The sequence below is a fragment of the Camelus ferus genome, unplaced genomic scaffold (genome assembly GCF_009834535.1).
Source record: "Camelus ferus isolate YT-003-E unplaced genomic scaffold, BCGSAC_Cfer_1.0 contig313, whole genome shotgun sequence".
Lineage (NCBI taxonomy): Eukaryota > Metazoa > Chordata > Mammalia > Artiodactyla > Camelidae > Camelus > Camelus ferus.
Window position 1 is genome coordinate 870141 of NW_022588524.1, and position 14759 is coordinate 884899.

Here is a 14759-nt window from a genome sequence, read left to right on the forward strand (position 1 = left end):
CCTAATGTCTGCATGGCCTTTGTGACCATCGGCTGCTTTTTGATGCACCAGCACAGGACAGTAGGACCCCGCTTGCCTGCACGCGGGTCGGTGGAGTGAGTGGCGTTTAAGATGCTTTTGAAACCGGGCAGCAGAGAGAAACAGACCTCCACCCCCACCCCCACCACATCCCTCCACGCCCTTCCCCGTCTCGGGAAATGCAGCCCTGTCATCACGGTGACTCAGCCCCAGCTCGGGGTCCCCTTGGCCTCCTCGGCTCCCCGCACTCCATCTGTGGTCCCGCTCAGATCCTGTCGGCCGCCTTCAGAGCACGTGCAGAAGCGCACCACTCCCGAGGCCTCCCGGCCTCCCCACCTCCCGCATCGCCCGCGGCCTCCCCTCTGGCCGCCTCTCTGGCTTAGCAAGCGGAGTGAGGGTCTCCGAAGGGGGTCCTGGCTGGGCACATCCCTGCTCGCTGGGGCCGTGGCCTCACCACACTCGGCCTAAGACGGTCCCCCAGGCACTCCCTCCCCTCCTCCTCCCATCCTGGGAACCTCCTCCGGGATTCCGGACAGACTTTTCCAGAATCTCAGCCCAGATGGAAAGCTGGAGCCCCCTCCCCAAGTACAAAAGGGCTGGTGTTCTGTCCAGGGAGATGGTCGGTAAGGCTGGGACCCACGTGCGACCTCTGTCGTCCCCACTAAGGGCAGGGAAACACTGTGCTCAGCCCCCTGGGTGGCAGATGTGGGCCCAGTGACCTCAGGGATCCAGACTGACCTCCTGGGTGTCTGAAGGCAGAGGCCGGGGTGGAGGCCACAGGTTCCAGATGGAAAGAAGGTGCCTGTGCTGAGTTCAAACCAAATGCTGCTCTGTAAACGGTTGTGTGTCCATAACCGGTGCACGATGTTCTCATTATGTCCTGGAAGGGTGCGTAATGATTTGTTTTCTAGCGTCTGAATCTTGGTTCATAGACTAAGATGTAAATGTTGAGAACAAATGGACGAGGAAGGACAGAATGTGGGGGGCAGTGCGGGGAGCAAAGGAGGAGGATGCTTGGGTCCCACCCGCAGATCCCTGTCCGACCTCCCCTGCCTGTGATTGGCCCTCTCCAGGGAGCGCCCCGGGGATGCTCCGCGCTGGGAACCGAGGCGCCCGGCCCCGGTGCGCGGTGGGTGCCCGTGTTTGCCCGCCGAGGAGTGTTGGTCGCCCAGACGATACACTGTGGGTCCGTCATTACATCATCGGCGTAGCTCTTCAGAGCGACAGCCTCCAGTACAGCCCGGTACTCACCCTGCGACGTTCCCCACTGGGTGACCCGGGCCAGCCTGGCGTCCCCTTCCGGAGGAGACGCTTGAGCTCAGCTTTCAGAAATTCCCCGTTTCAGAAATGTTCGCGCTGAACTTCAGGCTGCAATCATTCGATAAACTTGGGTGTCACTACTGTTTAGACATTCCGAGGAGATTTTTTTGTTTTTTAAAGGGAGAAAACACCCAAAAAATTTAAAGGTAAGAAAGGAATGTTTTTGCCTCCTTGGCTTGAAAAAAAAAATGCTGTAACTCCAGACATAGGTGGGTATTTGATCAGAGTGTCTTGGTCGAGCTATAAGAATACATATGTCGTGCCATTCCCCCTCTGGTTTGTCGCCGATTCATTTTCTCTAGCATCCTGGGATTTCTGTCTAATAGTGCCCACCCAGTCCTATGATGGGGGCCAGCGTCAGAGGGCACCACTGCGGCCGGCGGGAGACGCTTCACGGTCCTGCCTGCGATGCTGATGGTTTTCGTAAGTGATGCTGTACAGGAGGCGGGGACACGGGCCGCTCCGCTGGACCTGTGACACGTGTTAGCTCGACGTGCCTGTCACCTGCGGCTCTCAAAGCCCCTCCGTACCGCGTGGGGCCCGTTGCTCCTGCCCGGGAAGGTCCACGGAGGCGTGGAGCTCCCCTCTGCTCTCGGCGGCTGTGCGGGGTCCGCGTCTCACGGAGCGGAGACTCTGCCGTCGTGAGGATGCTGTGCTCTACAGGAACGAGTTAGATGTGCACAGGACAGGGACAGGATGTTCACTTCATTCTTGAGAAACCGAGACAGGAGGTGAGGGTGCCGTGGCCAGGAGGAGGAGACGCGGGCTCCACGTGCGTGTCCCTGCTGTCGGTGATGCTTGCAAGTCAAACTCCGGGTGTTGGGAGTCGGGCAGGACCCAGAAGTCCGCTGAGCCGAGGGGGACTGAGTCTGCGTTCAGCGTGTTTCATCCCAGAATAAAGCTATGGCGTCGCTTCGGAGCTGAACATGGGCGCAAGGGGGTCTGGAAGGCTGGCCGTGGGCACCCCCATAAAGGGGCGGTCCGTCCCAGCGTGGGGCGTAACCAACTGGCCTTCTCCTTGTTAGACCCAGCAAACAGCCCCCCCACCCTCAGGCTTCCTACTTAGGGCTTCTATTTAAAACGGTAGGGGCTCCAACAGGCAAAAACCCAGGAGCAGACACGGCTTCACTGGGGACGTGCATCAAACATTCAAAGAAGGGTTAGTACCAGTCCTTCTAACACTCTTCCAAAAAATAGAAGAGGAAGGGACTCTTCCAGACCCATCTTCTGAGGCCAGCGTTACCCTGATACCAAATTCAGGACAAGGACACCCCTGAGGAAGGACATTTACAGGTCAGTGTCCCTGATGGACCCGGATGCAGAAATCCTCAGCAGAATGCTAGCCAGTCAAGTGCATTGAAAAGGGTTGTGCGCTGTGATCAAGTCGGATTCGCTCCAGGGGCACAGGATGGTTTAGCATCTGCAGATCGATCAGTGGGATTCACCACGTGACCCACCTGGAAGGATAAAAGTCATGGTCATGGTCATAGACGCAGAATAGGCTAAATCCAAGATCTGTTTGTAATAGAAACTCTCTGCAAAGTGGGTGTGGGACGGCTGTAGCACGATATGATAAAAGCCACAGCGAGGGAAGGAAGGGAGGAAGGGAGGAAGAAACAGAAAGAGAGAAAAGAAAAGAAAGAAAGAAGAAAGGAAGGAAGGAAGGAAGAAAGAGGAAGGAAGGAAGGAAGGAAGGAAGAAAAAGAGAGAAAGTTACATGAAATCCTTCCAGAGCCATTCCTGGGGACACCCAGCCCCCCAGAGCCTTCCCCAGGGTGATACGGGGCCCTGGGCCATCACAGCAGTGTCCCCCGCCTGCAGTCACGTTCCCGATGGGCTGGGACCGCCACGCACCTGCCCCCGGGAGCGCAGGGGGCTGCCGAGGACCCGCGCTCAGGTCTGCACGGCTCCCCCAGAGATGCTCGGGGCCGCGGGAACGTGTACAGAACTGTCGTCCCGGCCAGCACGCACGTCCCACGGCTGCGGTGACGACCGCAGAGACGGAGAAGAGGACTCGCTGAGATAAGGAATCCCTTTGAGACAGAAACCATCAGTGGTGTATTTTTTAAATTTGAAATTATGGGAAAAATCCAGGCGTCACGGACGCAGTTGCTCTCATTTCCTGACGCTCAGATCCTGGCGTGTTTATTCTCTTTTGTGGTCCTCTGTTGCCAGCCGTGTGCATGGGACTGGCATCAAATTATTGTTTTATAGTGAGTAATAAATTCATGGGCGCTCAGCGGTGGTGGACACACCGAGTGTCGCACTGGCACTGGTTCCCATGTGACTGGCCCTCCGGCGGACGGCACCCTGTCTGGGGGTGCCGGGGGGTGCACCCCGCAGTCTTAAGTCCCACGACCTCTTGGCTTTTCCCCTTTAATCTTCATGGGCCACTGCTTTTTCTGAAGGATTTCCTGGGCTTCACTCACGGGAGAAAAACTCCTGAGAAAATCTGGTGTGACCATGAGAAGCAAAAATCTGCGGATTTCGTCTCCAAACTTTGTAAGAAGGCATGACTCACGCCCCTACCAGAAAAGGACTTGATATTTAAAAAAAAAAATGTTATTGACCAGTTTGGACAGAAACAGGAACCCAGACCCCTCCTGCGGGCAAGCTGTGGTCTGTGCCTCATGGAACGTGGCCGCTTTATAGCCGGAGAAATGCCAAAACCGGAACGGGAGGGCGCTGGCCGGCGGCCTTGACCCCAGGCTACATGCACTGCACTCTCGGTTTGCCCTTTTGTTTTATGTGGCCGTGAACCAGCATCTCAAACGGTGGCTGAGCTTTAACGGGGTTTCCACCCAAATGATTCTGTGGATTTTTTTTTTCTGCATCTTGTGTACACATTCCAGGAGTGGGGAGATGAGGAAACAGGGCTCAGACCGCAGATATTCTCTGGGCAGCCAGAAGGTTGTGGGTGCCCGTGGGTTGAAGGTTGAGAAACACTCTTGTGTTTTGGGATCTAGGAGAGGGGCCGGGGGACCCTGACACTGGCCTGCCTGGGGGTGTGGAGGGTGGGGTGGGGAGGAGAAATATTTCCACACTGTATAGACCAGTTCTGGCTAAAAAAAAAAAAAAAACGTATTGTGTCAAAATTCAGTTATGTTCCAGAGACACGGATGATGGAGCGTGGGAAGTCCGGATAACAGAAGCCAGGACTTGCCAGGGGGACCAGGATGGGGGCGGCTCGGGGCTCCCGGCTTCCCGCTGCCTAAGACTATCTCCATATGCCCGTGGTGACATCATTCTCACCAAAAATACTTACCAGGCAAGAAGGAAACCCTTTCTGTGCCTTTGAGGTAAACGGACTATGTCCCCCGTTTTAAAGATGAGGATGTCCCTGTCTGTGCGTGCCTGGTGGGAGCTGGGGCAGCCCCCGCACCTCAAGGAAGACGTGACGGTCTAAGCTGTCAGAATGCTGGAGAGGCAAGAGGACCACAGATTTCGGAACCCGAAAGAGATATGAAATGGTTGAGCCGTGCAGTGCATTTAAGGGGCTGTCCGCACAGAGCTGGGGAAAATGCTCGGGGCATTCATAGGCCCGAGGGGAGTCCGTGGCGGTGCTCAGGGCTCCGTCAGGCACACGTAGTTGTGAGGACGAAGGACGGGAGGGGTGGGAAGGTCTGCGTCTACACGGTGGAGGGGAGAAAAGCGGTTAGGATCAGGGATGTGAAATGCACGTGTTCTGGGGACGCTGGCTGGGGCCAGGCACACTGCAGACATCGGTGGCCAGGGTTCTCCATCACGAGTTTGTGGCCCCTTGAATGTGGGGGTGTTTGAGGCAGACAGGCGTCCAGTGATGCACCTCCAGACTTGCATCAGCCAGGCCCCTGCTCTGCTCTGCCTGGTTGGCTTAATTTATCATCTGCACCCCGCATCGTGCAGTAAATGCAAGTTCTCTGGTCTTCCGGCCTGCTCACCATTGCTGGGCAGGTGGCTGTCAAGCAGAGGAACGCGTTTAACCGGGTTCATTTCGCATTGGCTGATTTGCTTAGCAAGGAGCCCGGGATCTGCACAACTCAAGGACTGTGAGGAATAACGACCTTTAGTCCTTTCCATTTTTCTGTGGGAGCCGGGGTCGGCTTGGCCGAGTGTTCTGGGCATCTGGCTACTTCTTGCCCATCTCCGACCTGTTCCGTGGGAGGACCCTTTCTTGGATGAGCCGGGCACTGCACGGGCGGGGTCTCACAAGGAAGCACGAACGGGCATCCAAAGAAACCATGAGGGACTGGGTTTTCCGCTGACTTTAGCATTTATGTGCAAGGGAATCTGAGTTGCAAACATCTTGGGATACTGAAGGATATGTGATTGGCAGAACAGGACGGGAGGCTGAGCACAGGTTTTACGGGGCTGTCCTTGAATACCGTGAGTTTCCTTTACATCTTTATTTCAAACACGATGAACCCACTGTGAAATCTTCCTTGCAAGTTGCTGACGTGAAATGGGACAGCAGAGCTGCCCCACCACCTACTTGCTCCTGCAGGTGTGGCCCCACGGGACCTCCAGGCACCAGGAGCTGTCGGGAGCTGGGACACGGTGTCAACGGGGACTGATCACTGTCCACTTGGGGCTGACATTTTAATGGGGGAGAGAAAAAATAAATGAATCCACAATAGCCATAAGAATGAGTGGGGTGCTTGCTTTGTGCCTGGAGCTCCCTGAGCTCTTCCGTTTGCAGGAACCCGCTGAGTTCTCAGGATGGCCCCAGTGACATCAGAGCTGTTACTTACCTCAGTTTGACAGGCGGTAAACGGAGGCAGAGAGGGGTGAAGGAACTTGCCCAAGGTCACGCAGCTTATCGGTGACAAAGCCAGGAACGGAATCCAGGCAGTGTCCCCGCCGTCTGCGGGCTGACACCCCACTGCCCTGGCCGCAGCGTGAGATATACCAGGACCACCAGTGCTGGGGAGGGGGATAGGGGACAGAGCAGGCCGGGGGGTGGGCACCGTTTCGGTTTTAACTGGGAATTAAAGGGTTATTTCTCTAATGTTCTTTTTGCACTAACATTCGTATTCAGCAGAACCTGGGCGGGGAGGAAAGTTGGAAAAAAAGATATGTGCCTTTAGTCTGTTCCCCCGGGCATAGCCATTGCCCCGTGGGAGCAATTAATTCGTGAATTTATTTCCAGTTTATTACGTATCCATCGTGAAGTTCTGCCTTCGATGGTCACATAAAGGCTTCACAGCGCACTGTTGATTGTAACTTCTCAGAGCTACAAGAAACTTAAGTCCCTTCCTAGCAGCTGGTGAACGACGTCTTAAGATGGTAAAGACAGGCTTCCCTTCCCAGCTCCCCAGAGAAATGTATTTCTCAGTCCGTTCCTGCCCCTTTTCAGCATCTGAGAGCTTGCTCTGATGACAGGTGCAGGGAACTCTATTCAGTTTCTTGGAATAACATACGATAAAAAGAATCTGAAAAAATATATATATATGTATATATATGTATGTCTGTGTATAAGTGAATCGCTCTGCCGTACACCTGAAACTAACATTGTAAATCAACTACACTTCAGTAAAAAGTAACGTTTAAAAAAAAAGATGGGTAGATTTGGTATCAGTTAAAAATAATTGCAAGAGGCTGGTTCGATCTGCAGGTTGGTTAAGACCACTCTGCGGTTTTAGCTGGTCTTCCCAGAGGTTCAGATCGCTCAGGGATCTGCCGTCTCCTTCATGATGAGGAAAGTAAACCGCACACCAGTGACCTCATGCAACGGGTTCTGGGGCCATTTTCACAGGAAAGTGAAGATCTGCGTTTTGCTTGAGCCAGTCAAGCCCGCCAGCGGGAACGATGCTGGGAGTCTGGGTGGGGGGCTGGGCGCCTGGTCCTCAGGCACCAGCAGGCATCTCAGGGTGACATGAGTTTGTGTTTGTCTCCCCCCCCTCCCACCCCGACAGGGCTGCTTGACGACGCCGAACTCCCCGTCCGTGAATTCCCGCTCCACCACGCTGGGTCCATCCCTCTCTCTCAGCAGCATCTCCGGGGTGTCCGTGAAGTCGGACCTAAAGAAGCGCCGAGCCCCTCCCCCTCCGTCCGGGCCCCGGGCGGGGCCCCCGATGCAGGACAAGGCATCGGAGAAGGTAGGCAGGGGGGTGGCGCTGGGCCGGTGCACCTGCTGAACGCACACGCACGCGCGGGAATCCTTGCAGCTTGTGCCTCTAGAGGCAACAGGATGGTCCCGGGTGAATCTTCTCCACTTTATTTAGAAGTAAAGGTGAGATGCCCCGTTGCTTCCATTAGCGGAGGACGGAGGCAGTTTTTGCACCGGGCGTCCTGAGAGGTGCATGATCTTTGATGAACGCTGATTTTATTTTTAGCACTGCAGTTTGGGGCGTGCTTGCTTACTGGGAAAGCTGCAGGCACGGTGAGGAGTCTGGAGTTTGCAGAAGGCAGGGGTGGCACGCAGTATGACTCGCGTCCCCGGGAAAAGCTGAGATGTTTGCATGTGAAGCTGCATTCTCAATTTCCAGGGGACAGGACACATGACAGTTTTCCTGGCTTAGAAAATGTAACACTGCAAAAAAAAAAAAAAAAACAAAGATGTGGGTGGGGTGTGGCCGGGGGTGGGGCGGGAGATACTGAGATTCGGGTTGACCTGCAGAGAAGACAGGACGGGTGATTCCTCATTGAGCAGAGACGTCCCCCCAGCCACTCGCCTCCCGGCTTCCTGCGGGGACACCGCACGGAGCACATTTAAGCCCAGCGGCTCTCCGGCAGGAGCTGACTTCCAGCTCTTTCCACCGTGGCATCACCTGGACCGTCTCCGCTTCTCACGGTCCGCAGCGTCACACGCCTGCTAGCCGAGGCTCCCCTCCTCCCTTTCCGGCTTATTCATAAACCGACTTTCCTTAGAATGAGTTAGAAGCCACCTCCAAGGGGGAGGCGGGGCCCCTGTGCCTTGGTTCAAAGTCACATCAGTCGCTCTGTGGCAGCGTCCGGACACCTGACTCCATTTCCTTTCCGGCCGCGGGTGTCTGTCTGTCCGTGTGTCAATCTGTCCGCCCACCAGTCATCCTTCCCACTCCCTCCAGGGGTGTCCTTTGTCGCAGGTCTCCGAGCAACACCCTCTTCCCATCTGCAGGGTTTTGCACTCAACAGCCCTCGAAATTCTGTCATGCAACCCATTTTAGAAGAAAATTTTATTTTTGCGTACCTTACACATGTTCTCTTTTTTCTTTTAACTGAAATCTGGTGGATTTGCAATGTTTCAGGTGTGCAGATTTTTCAGATTATGCTCCACTGTAGGGTTTTACAAATGATTCCCTGTGCCCTACAGTAGGTCCCTGTTTCGCCTATTTTATGTCCAATAGTTCATTCCTGTTAATCCCATGCCCCTAATTTGTCCCTTGCCCCACTGCCTCTCCCCTTTGGTAACCATAAGTTTGTTTTCTATGTCTGTGAGTCTCTTTTTGTTTTGCAAATAGCTTTATTTGTATTACTTTTTAGAGTCCGCATATAAATGACATCATATAATGTTTATCTTTCTCTGTCTGATTTACTTCACTAAGCATAGTAATCTCCAGGTCCATCCATGTTGCTGCAAATGGCAGTGTTTAATTCTTTTTCATGGCTGAGTAATATTCCATTACCTGTATACCACATCTTTTTCATCCAGTCATCTGTTGATGGACATTTAGGCTGCTTCCCTGTCTTGGCTGTTGTAAATAGTGCTGCTATGAACATTGGGGTGCAGGTGTCTTTTCAAATTAGAGTTCCCTCTGGATATATGCCCAGGAGTGGGATTCCTGGGTCATATGGTAAGTCTATTCCTAGTCTTTTGAGGAATCTCCACACTGTTTTCCACAGTGGCTGCACCAAACTGCATTCCCACCAGCAGTGTAGGAGGGTTCCCCTTTCTCCACACCCTCTCCAGCATTTGTCATTTGTAGACATTTTAGTGATGACCATTCTGGCAGGTGTGAGGTGACCCCTTATGGTAGTTTCGATTTGCATTTCTCTGATAATTAGCGATACTGGGCATCTTTTTGTGTGCCTGTTGGCCATCTGGATGTCTTCTTTGGAGAAATGTCTGTTCAGGTCTGACCATTTTTCGATTGGGTTGTTTCGGGGCTTGTTTTTTGATATTAAGTCATAGGGAAACATTTTGTAATTTATTTTGAGACCTCCATCATATTTTAGCTGTCTTTCGATGAAAGAAATGTAGGCACAAACGACCCATCATTTTGCTGCACACATACACGACTGAACAGTGCAGACAGTGAACACAGAGTTGCTTCCCGGGGGTCTGCGATGTACCCCTAATTTGATGGGGGAGTTAGATCCTGAACTTCTTCGTAACACACAAGCATTTGTGTAAATTTATCGTTTTTCAACCGCCCACCTCTGGGGATGTCATGTTGCCTCTGAATGGGAGGGGTATTTCTTTAGTGGTGAAAATTGTGAACTCCGGTATCGATAACATTCAGGCTTTTTCCCAATGAGTTGCATCTTCCTAGTGCTGTAGGATGCAGTCCAGTCTCCAAACTGCGTCAGCATTTTAAAACTTTCTTCCATCCAGAGAAGGTGTGGTTTCCAGATTTTAACATGCTTTCCAGAGTGGATCAAGTCTGCGTGAGTGGGAAAACTTAATATATTAAGTAGAAAATCGGGAATTCTGAGTGAAAAATAAATAGTCCTCTGTATCCTGCAGAATGAATAGAGTTCCCTTTGAGTCCATAAAACCTTTTTTTTTTTTTTACTGAAATCAGTTTTATTTGGCCCAGAATGAGTGGAGAAATTGGCTCCCAGCAACCATCTCCTTTTTAAAAACATACAAGTGGCAGATGGATCTGATTTAAGCATTTACTATGAACCTGCTTCCCACACCCCCCCCCTTTTTTTTAAATGAAAGGCATTTTGTTACTTAGTAATTTCTGGGAAAGGAACCCAAAAATGTATTGTCATCGTTGGGGAAGAACGTCAGTTCCTTCTTCCTGAACTTCCTTCCGTGTAAAGATAAGAGGCTTATTTGGAAAGCCTTATTTCTGTGCAACTGTTCCCAACACGAAAATCCTGACTCAGGAGCAAAGGAGTATTTCCATGGACATGGCCAGCTTATAAGAAAATGAGAATGTTTAGATGTTCATATTTCGAAGGACCTTTTTTTCTTACCAGCTAGTATTAAAAATTCAGTATGGTGAACCCTTCAGCTCCGTGGGCTCTCCATCCTCAGATTTAACCAATGATGGATCCAAAATATCCAGGAAAAAAAAAAAAAAAACTTCCCGAATGTTTCAGAAAGCAAAACTTGAATTTGCTGTCTGCAGGCAACTATTCACAGAGCATTTATTATATGGTATCATTATAATTACTCTGGAGATGAGTTCATGTTCACAGGAGAACGTGTGTAGGTTATGTGCAAATGCCACCCACCATCTTATACAAGGAATTCAGCGTCCCAGGATTTCGGGACCTGAGCGGGGTCCTGGCACCAACTCCCCACCGATACTGAGGGAGGACTGTGTTTACTCACTCAAGTCTTAAAGGTAGCTAATTTCAGCCATCTTCCAGGTCATCTGAAACATTTAAAAAGTGTCATCTTTGTCTCAGAATTCATTACCTGATTTTTTTTTTTTTTTTGGAAACTCCTAGGGTATATTTATTTAATTTTTTTCCTCTTAACGGAGGCACTGGGGATTGAAACCAGGACCTTGTGCATGCCAAGGAAAACCTTTTGTAATTTATTTTGAGACCTCCATCATATTTTATCTGTCTTTTGATAAAAGGAATGTAGGCACAAACGACCCACCATTTGGCTCTGCCACTGAGCTCCACTCCGCACCCTCTTCGTTACCTGATTATATACTCATAATTTTACCACTAGTGTGTGTTATCCCTGAAAGGACTTGTCATCATCTTCCCGGAGATATCTTGAGCTGATGAAGTGGCTGGCATCCTTATGCAAACCTGCCAGCAGGCAGGCCAGCGAGGGCAAGGAATGTGTCATCTTTCAGAAGGAGGTGGAACCTTCATCCGTCTTTCCTGTACCTTTGTGTGTGTGTGTGTGTGTGTGTTGGGGGAGGTAATTAGCTTTATTTATTCATTTATTTTTTAAATGGAGGCACTGGGGATGGCACCTCGGCCCTTGTGCATGACAAGCATTTGCTCTACCACCGGGACAAATTAAGGGAAGAAAAAAAAAATGAATGATGCCCAGAAGAGAACAGCCTTTGTGGACCCCACGGGAGTCTGGATTCTTGCCTCACCTAGAGATTGCTGACCGGCTAAGTTAAACGGTGACCAGTGCACCAGTCTGCTCGGGCTGCCGGGTAACAAAACGCCACAGTGCGGCTTAACCATTGGATTCTCCATGCCCCGGCGGCTGGCAGTCTGAGATCAAGGTGGCCGTGTCCCCCTGTGTGTGTCCCCTCTCCTCTCTTCCTCTTCCATGAAGACACCGGTCACGTTGGGTGGGGGACCACACCCTCACGGTGTCGTTTTGATGTGACCTTCTCTTTGAAGACCCTTTCTCCAAATCCAGTCACGTTCTGAGGTGTGTCAGGGTTGGGACTTCAACGTGCGGATGCTGTGGGGACAGAATTCAGTCCATAACCAAAGGGAAGCTGAGTTTCTGTTTATGGGCAGAGCAGTGTTCTTGGCCGTAAGGAATTCAAGGTCAAGTAAGATTCAGCTCTCGATTTGCACTCGGTGCGGGAGCATTGTGCCTCCGCCAAGGACCGGAGGGGGGCCCTTTCAGGGGTAGATGATGGCATGTGGGTGCAACACAGTGGCAGCAAGCAGTCCCACGGGGGGACCCCACGTGCACCTGCACTTCTTATGATTCTGCCTGACCCCCCCTCCCAGGGAAACCGTCGGTATTGATCCAATCAGGGACCAGAGACTGGACGGGGTGGAGGTGTCCCTTCTGATCGCCTCCCTGGTAGGTGGCGTGCAGATCACGGATCGAGCCCCAGTGGAGAAAGGTCATCCCGCGCGGCTGGGAGTGTTTTAACATCAGATCAGTTGAGGATGAAGGTTCGTGCTGCCAGACCAGTGGAGACATGGAGAAGTCCACTCACCAGCCAGAAGCCTTCCCGTGGCTCCTGGGCAGGGAAGGCACCTCATCCTGTCCTCCGTCAGCTGGTCCCAAGGTCAGCGTGAAAACATTAATGATGGCCCAGTGCCGGGCTGGGTCTGGCTGAACCTCAGCTGTGGTGCTCAGCTGTTCTGTGTATCAGCTCGTTTAAGTTCGTTTTTGCAATTGCCTCGTGGGCTTGGCGCCGGCAGCTGCCTCGCACCAGTGGGGACACGGGGGCTCACTGGGGTGAGCGAGGGCACAGCTCTGCGTCCATGGGACCCTTTCTCCGCAGCCCATCCTGCTGCTCATGGAAGTGGTACCACGGCTGAAGCATTGGAGGAGGCAGTCCGCCTCCATCCGTGCCTAAGCCAAGGTGGCAGGCTGGTGTCACACACAGAAGGCTGGGCTGTCCTTTGTGCAGGATTTCTAGAAAATGGAGTTAACTTCACCCGAGCCTGCCCGAGCCAGGAATACGTAAACCTGGCCAGCCAGATCATGTCGCCTTCCAGCGTTCCAAATATGAAGGGTATCTGCCCGTTTAGTTCATAAACAGAACGAGGGCAAAACCAAGCAATGGTAAGCGCTAATTCTCCTGGTAAGAAACAGCCCCATATAGGGTTTCTTTATATCCTAAAATATAGAAAAGCCAATGCAAAATGTATTATGGGACGGAACAATTTTTTTTTTTAATGTAGAGGGGGAAGTGAAACACTGAGGACATCACCTCTGGTGTTGAGATGTTTCTTCCTGCCCCGGAGATGAGGGGCTGCTTTGTGCTCAGAGGATGCCGGGTCCCTTGACCAAAGCAAACATCCCGGTGGAACCGGCGGGGTCCCAGCGCAGAGCCTGTGAACACAGTCCCGCCGCAGAGGAACTTCCTTTGGGCGGAGATAACGGCCAGCCCGCGATGGGAGTTTGCAGAGAAAGGAAACGGGGCTATTTCAGTCTTGTGATGGGACCGTTTCCTCCCGGACGCTTCCAGCCAGGGGAGCGAGTGTGTGTTTGCAGAAGATTAGCGTGTCCTATATTTTTAGCTGTCATCAGAGCGTGTGACATTCTGTGAGGGCATCTTTGATAAAAATCAAAGGGAAAAGTGAGCTGGTGGGTATGTTGCGCGTGGACATCTTAGGGACACAGAGGAAATGAAGAGCCAGGCTTTGTGTCACAGGGTCACACTGTTTAAATAGCCCCTGTTCACGTTATGATGGTGTCGTCCGCACACTGTGTCCTTTTCGTCCCTTTGGTTTTATCTGTCAATCATTCCAGCCATCACTATGTTTCCGTTGCAGAGGGAATTGGGTCAAACTGTGGTTTCCTTATTTTTATTATCCTTCACATTCTGCTTCTTTGTATTCAAATATTTTCACAATTCCTTCCAGTCACTTTGCTAACTGAGCGTCAGAAAAGTGGGTCTTAGAACACAAATCAGTTTAGTTTTTTTTTTCACTTTTACTGTTTGGTTCATTTGGGTGGGTGGGTGGGTAGTAATTAAGTTTATTTACTCATTTATTTTAATAGAGGGACTGGGGATGGAACCCAGGACCTCGTGCGTGCTAAGCACACGCTCTCCCACGGAGCTGCACCCTCCCCCAAGTTTACTGTAAATTTAAAGTGTAGGAGACCCTAGTTCCTCTCTTTGATGCGTGGTTCAGCCTTCGGAACCTGGAGCCAGTGCTGTGCAGCAGCTTTTTAGTTGGATCCTATTTAATTTATTTTTGCTTTTGTCACCCATACTTTGGGTGTCAAATCAAAAAAAAAAAATGAAGTGATGATTAATAATCATTACTGTTATGATAAATGTCTTCGTGCTGGCACAGGGCGCTGTTTTCTCAGAGTGGAGGATGTCCGCACGGCTCTGTGGCACCTCTTTGCTGGCAATTTTAGTTGCCTGCTTCCATGTACGGGCAGAGCCAGCTACGATCGTTTTGATGCCCACGGAGATGCAGATTTTTTTTTATGAGCAATGGTGTTGCACCGTGTTCGTTTGAGGCCGATCCTTGGAATTGTGCTGGGCATCGATTCAGCCCCGCTCAGGACGGAGCAGCTTGCATCTACAGCTCGGTCATCATGCGGGGTAGCTTTTTCCCTCTGGCGTCAGTGACAGTGTCTGTAAAACCAGGCGGGAATGTGCATCCGCCCCTGAACGGTTCCCTGACTCCGTTGTCTTGATCACTAACTGCCTGAACTTGGTCTCCGGTGACCGGAGGGGACCTGCGAGTCTTCAGCTTTTCTACAAACAAGAGGCAGGGGACACAGAGGTCCCTTTGTACTCGGAGGTGGGGTGCGGGTTGCCCTGCAGGGTTCTGCTCCGTTTCAAAAGGACCTTGCAAGTCTTACGTCTGTCCTCCTTTCACCACTATATGAACAAGGGACCGAGGAGAATGGGTTTCCTCCACCAGCCGGCTGT

General features: G+C 51.8%; 1 protein-coding gene across 17 annotated transcripts in view; it reads left to right on the top strand.

Moving 5' to 3' along the window:
* Positions 1-14759, top strand: part of COBL (cordon-bleu WH2 repeat protein) — a 152968-nt gene that overhangs the window by 85670 nt on the left and 52539 nt on the right. For all 17 annotated transcript variants that reach the window (XM_032476275.1, XM_032476277.1, XM_032476279.1 and 14 more), the window contains one exon: positions 7233-7415. In XM_032476275.1, coding sequence (XP_032332166.1) covers positions 7233-7415 — 183 coding nt within the window. The remainder of the gene's footprint in view (positions 1-7232; positions 7416-14759) is intronic.